Source organism: Myotis nattereri, assembly GCF_964212035.1.
Source record: "Myotis nattereri genome assembly, chromosome: 13".
NCBI classification, from domain to species: domain Eukaryota; kingdom Metazoa; phylum Chordata; class Mammalia; order Chiroptera; family Vespertilionidae; genus Myotis; species Myotis nattereri.
In genome coordinates, this window is record NC_138088.1 from 6,828,989 (window position 1) to 6,834,988 (window position 6,000).

General features: G+C 52.3%; 1 protein-coding gene across 2 annotated transcripts in view; it reads right to left on the reverse strand.

The window, feature by feature from the left end:
• Positions 1-5,670, reverse strand: part of RASSF4 (Ras association domain family member 4) — a 28,935-nt gene extending 23,265 nt beyond the window's left edge. For both annotated transcript variants that reach the window (XR_013996757.1, XM_081105302.1), the window contains exons 1-2: positions 5,583-5,670; positions 2,568-2,643 (exon numbers count right to left, since the gene is read on the reverse strand). Coding sequence is in view for 1 of the 2 variants with exons in the window: in XM_081105302.1 (XP_080961428.1) it covers positions 2,568-2,643; positions 5,583-5,644 (138 nt within the window). In the remaining variant the exon portion in view is untranslated. The remainder of the gene's footprint in view (positions 1-2,567; positions 2,644-5,582) is intronic.
• Between the last annotated feature and the right edge of the window lie 330 nt (positions 5,671-6,000).

The following is a 6,000-nucleotide window of genomic DNA, read 5'->3' on the forward strand; positions in this document are numbered from 1 at the left end:
TCTCCACGAGGACGTGGTCACACATAAGCACAGGGCACGGGTTCCCAGCCCCCCAGCTCCCCAGCCCTGCTCCCCACACAGCTGTTCCTATGGAAGGGTTTGTCCTGGGGAATCCCATGTGCCAACACCAAGCGCCCAGACCAGTGGTCTCAGAATGGCCTTCCTCAGGACCCCCGGGGGCCCTGTCCACACACGGGGGATGCAGAGCTTCTCCCACAGCGGGCCTGGGGGAGGACGGAGGTAAGAACTGCAGTCCTAACAAGTTCCCAGGTGAGGCTGCAGGTGTGGGAACCCCGGGACCTTAGATCAATCCCTGAGTGGCCCAGAGCTGAGGACCAGGGCTCAGCCAGAGACTGCACTGTGGCCGCCAGCACCAGAACCGAAGAGGCCCCGCTCCTCACTTACAGCGCAGGTCCACGCTGCCCAGCACACGGGCTCAGCCCCATCCACCCCGGCCTGTGGCTACGCATCCAACCCCTGTGCCCAGGACCACACTGCCTGGCCCGGGGGCTGCAGAGCCAGGCAGGCATCGGGGAGCCCACTAGAGCAGCGGTTCTCAACCTGTGGGTCACGACCCTTTGGGGATTGAACAACCCTTTCAGAGGGGTCGCCTAAGACCATTGGAAAACACATGTATAATTACATATTGTTTTGTGATTAATCACTATGCTTTCATTATGTTCAATTTGTAACAATGAAAATACATCCTGCATATCAGATATTTACATTATGATTCATAACAGTAGCAACATTACAGTTATGAAGTAGCAAGGAAAATAATTTTATGGTCGGGGGTCACCACAACATGAGGAACTGTATTAGGCGTTAGGAAGGTTGAGAACCACGGCACTAGAGTAAGGACAAGACAGTGAAGCCAGACTTTGCAGGGCTGGGATCAGAGCCCTGCGCAGTAAGGAGCTGGGGCAGGTGGCTGGTGGGACAGGTGCTAGAGGCCGCTCTGCAGAGGGAGGGCGTGAGGGAAAGAGCCCTCGGCAGAGCCCGGTGGGGAACAAGGTGTCAGGGGTGGCCCAGGCCCCGAGTGTGTGCCATCATCGGCCATCACAGGCAGCCCGGCACTGCCTGACCGGGATCCAGGTGGCCCAGCAATTCGGTCTGGCAGGTGGGTGTTAGTTGGCCCTCCTTTGTGGCCCTGACAGAGGACCCCCAACGGCCCACAGCTGCCCGGACACTGGGCTCACCCTCTGGTCTGGGACCTGCAGGAGGATGCGTGGCTGTTTGAACAGCTAAAGGGAATGAAGATGGACGAGCAGTGGCCGCCCCCTGGGGAAGGGGTCTGTAGGGGGATGGGGTGTGAACTGCCCATTCTGTGCTCAGCAACAGGAGGGGACTCGGAGGCTGCTGGCTCTTACAGACACTGACCGGCCAGGAGTCCAGGAGTCACCCAGTCTCAACCGTGGAAAGCCCCAATAAAACCTAACACAGTAAGTCTCCCCAGTGGCTTTACAAGGGAATTGAGTGAGACCGAGGTGGGGCCAGCGCCCCAGCCTGGGTCCCAGGTGAACAGGCTGAGGGTTCAGAGGGCGGGAGGGCCAGGCCTCTGCTTGATCTGCTCAGTGAGTGCCCCCAAGCCTGGGCCCTGCTGGCCATTCCCCGGAGTCCGCTGGTGCCACAGCCTCTGTATGGCCTACAGACACGCTCTGCTGAGCTCACATGGGGCTTCGAGGTTTGGGAAATTCCACATGGGATCCCAGTGTCTAGCTTCTGTTGAAATACCAGGAAGGGTCTGAGTGGGCCAGTCCCCCCTCCTGCACAGCCCATGGGCCTGACGGGTGGGCAGCAGCGGCTGCAGGTGGGACGGGTGCTCCCTGCCCTGCACGCCCTCCGCCAGTCCTGCCTTTCACTTTCCGACCTGCCGGGCCCAGGGAGCACCTTTCCCTTTAAGCCCTTCCCTCTGCTGATTCTGACTGACAATCTCCTTTCACGTCTCGATTGCCCTGTGCCAGGGCCCCGTGTTGAGCCCAGTTGTGCTGTGGGATGGCTGGTCTCAAAGATTTCAAACTCCAATGTCCTGGCAATTCACCGGGACAAGAGTCCCAGCTGGAAGGAGAAGGCCCACAGGAGGACTCCTGCCGGCTCTGAATTCTCACGGGGACAGTCTGACCTCTGCACCCCTGACAGGGGCCTCAAGGAGAGATCCTGGCTGCTGTCACCTGATGCCCCACTCAGAGGATGGGTGACCTTATAATCAGTGGTTCTCAACCTTCTGGCCCTTTAAATACAGTTCCTCATGTTGTGACCCAACCATAAAATTATTTTCGTTGCTACTTCATAACTGTCATGTTGCTACTGTTAAGAATCATAATGTAAATATCTGATATGCAGGATGGTCTTAGGCGACTTCTGTGAAAGGGTCGTTCGACCGCCAAAGGGGTCGTGACCCACAGGTTGAGAACCGCTGTTATAATTCTTTATCCAAGTGGGGACACTTCCGAGAGTGAGGGGTACGGGCTGAATCATTACCCTGGAAAATAGGTGTAAACTGGGGCTGTCTTCTGCAAATGGCGGATAAATGGTGACTCTGCATAAAGAAGAGAACCAGGCCTTACCTCTCGGTGTCTCAGCTGGAAGCTCTTGCCCTCATGGTAGCAGTTGTAGGTTTTCAGCAGGTTTAAGAGCTCCGACCTGAGAAGGGAAGGACACGTGCATCCTGAGTGGGCAGACCTCGGACAAGGTGTTTGTCCTCCTGGGCCTCAGTTGCCTCATCTGTAGAATGGGCATAACAGCACGCACCTTTCCGGCCATGCATAATGGTTAAGAGGCCAGACTGCTATTGGGCACGCGCCCTTCAGTCTTCTTGAGGGTTTCACATACCAGCCCTCATGGCAGGCGTAGGGGTGGGACTTAGAGGGAAGTGAAAACTCACAGATGGACCCCATCACTGTATAGTGAGGGTGTTTGCACATGTTCACTATCGTGGACAAAAGTTCCTGACGGCCTCCCTGTACTTTACTTCTGAGTCACTTCCTCAAGTAAATCCCTGGGGCTCAGACTATTGACATTTTGAAGACTCCAGCTTCCCCCCCACATTACTTCCTACCAGGGCCCGGCATGGCTGCTGTGTGGGCACCATGAGGGCGACCTGCCTCTTTCCCATCCTGACCTCCTGGAGGCATGACCGAGGGATGAAGGTGACAGCAGGTGAGTAAGACCCCGAAGGCCCAGGGAGGCCACTGGGCCCAAATGTTTTCTCCCCAGAATAGAAGGGAAACCATGCTGTGCTGGGCTGGCGTGGCAGAGAGAAGACAATGACAGCTGCCTGTGCCCGAGCTGGGCTCTGCAGGGCAGCACCATCCAACGGATACAACATGCGAGTCACATTTAGGCGAGTCAAATCCGCAGTAGCCACAATACAAGAGAAGAATGAAACAGGTGAAATTAGTTGTAAACACACTGCGGACCAGTAGTTTTATTGCTAACTTTAGCCAGTGGCCAGATAAGTTTCTATGGAATGAGTACAAAAAACATTTTACATAAATGTTAAAGGCACACTTTAAAACTAAATACTCATTGCATTTTGAAGTTATTTATTACATGTTCTTACAAGCTATTATCTTTTTAAAATGTGATATTTTGCAAAACACTGTGAATAACAGGAAATACAAGAATTCTCATGATCTGTCAGCAATGTGTTAATAACACCCTTTATTGAACCCAGTATATCTAAAATGTTATCATGTCAGCATGTAACCTATATAAAAATATTAATGAGACCTTGCTCATTATTTTATTTTGTAAGAAGTGTTTGCCATCTGGAGCATCTTTTACATTAACTTTGCCCCTCCAGCCACAGGGCCGTGCTGGGCGGCCACAGGGCTGTGCCGGGCGGCCACAGGGCTGTGCTGGGCGGCCATACTTGCTGGCGGCTCCCTCCTGGACCGGCTGCCCTATATCTTCTTCAGGCAGTGCCAGCAGTGGCACTGCAACAACCCGAGCTGTGGGTGAGCAGCACCCACTCTGCAATGTGGGGATGGTGGTAACTGACAGGGGAAGTGATTTACAGCTTCATGGCATCAACGAAGCAGCATTCAATGTTGCATGTTCACTGGGCTTATAAGTGTGCAAACACTAAACACAAAATTATTAGGATAGACACCCCCCCACACACACATATATGAAATTAATCATGTTATGGCGATTATGACTTTTCCCAAAATGACATCTAATATTGTTCTTATTATAAAATGTAAATAAGGAAACAATGGTATGGGTAGCACTGGGAGTGATAGAAGGGAATGCTGTCTGTTCTCAGGGTCTGTAGCAGGAGGGCCCAGGGTGCCGTCTCTACAAAAGCTAGCCCACCCCATGCGACTGGCTTGTCTTTGGATGGCAGGTAGGAGCTGCCAAAAGTAGACAATGTTTAGACTCAGAACTCAAAGAGCAAGATAAAATCACAACTATACTTTTCTGTAGTTCAGAAATAAATTTTAAAAAGTATCCTAAACATTTAAGAAGTATCCTAAAATAAAAATAAGCAAAGCTAAAAATCATCTATGATGTATATATATAAAAGGCTAATATAGAAAGTGGCCCCTTGGGAGTTCAACCGGGAGACCGGGAGTTCGATCACTCGCTATGATGTGCGCTGGCCACCAGGAGGCGGCATGGAATGAAGGAAGGCCCCCCGCCAGGAGCCGGAAGGCCCCGATTGGTCCTGATCACCGGCCAGGCCTAGGGACCCTACCTATGCACAAATTTCATGCACCAGGCCTCTAGTTATGTCAATAAAATACACTTTTTTCAGTAAAAACTCAAAACCAATTTTGAGGGTTTTTTCCTTAACTGTTTAGCACAGCCGTGGGCAAGCTGAGGGCCGGATCCGGTCCATTTGAAATGAATAAAACTAAAAAAAAAAAAAAGACCGTACCCTTTTATGTAATGATGTTTACTTTGAATTTATATTAGTTCACACAAACACTCCATCCATGCTTTTGTTCCGGCCCTCCGGTCCAGTTTAAGAACCCATTGTGGCCCTCGAGTCAAAAAGTTTGCCCACCCCTGGTTTAGCACAACAATAAGAGTGTTAGTATTGCTCTAGTTATTTTTGTTTGTTTGTTTTTCAGCATTGCTCTAGCTTTTATTTTATTTTTTATTATATTTTATTGATTTTTTACAGAGAGGAAGGGAGAGGCATAGAGAGTTAGAATCATCGATGAGAGAGAAACACCAATCAGCTGCCTCCTGCACACCCTCTACTGGGGATGAGCCCGCAACCAAGGTACATGCCCTTGACTAGAATTGAACCTGGGACCCTTCAGTCCGCAGGCCAACGCTCTATCCACTGAGCCAAACTGGTCAGGGCTGCTCTAGCTTTTAAATAAATACCATTTCTGCAGAGTCACAGTGGGCACTCTGGGGCTTTCCTGCTTTTGTGGGCCAGAGGGGGCAGACGTCAAACCCACACCCTGAAGAGATCTTCCATCTCCAAAGACAACCAAGACCATGACAGGCCCCCATCACTGTCCCTGGGGCAGGCACACCTCCCATCTAGGAACCCTTCCACCCAAAGGCTTCCCATGGAGGAGACCTCAGGCATGCACCCCTCCCCGCACACACAGGCTTACTTCAGAATGGATTTGCTGTCGCTGATGGGCACGTGAGAACTGGGTGCACAATCTTCCTTCATCTTCTCCTCCTGTCTGCAGACCCGGAAGCTACCTGCCAGCAAGACCAGGAAGGGCACACACACAGGTGAGCGGGAAGAGCTGGCCAGTGCGGCACCCAGAGCCAGCGGCCTGGCCTCACCTCCCACCTCCATCCTCCCAATCCTGCATCCCCAGTCCCCTCCTCCCTCCCACTCCCTGGCACAGGCCGGCGAGCGGAAGGTCAGGCCCAGAGGACTTAAGGGGGTTCCACACCTACACGTGTCAGTCAAGCGCCCCCTAGTGGGCCCAGCTCAGAACTGCCGAGTCAGCAGTTGCCAGCTCTATCAGCCCCCCTCCAGGAACCTCTCCACAATCCCTAGGAGTCAGGATCAACCTC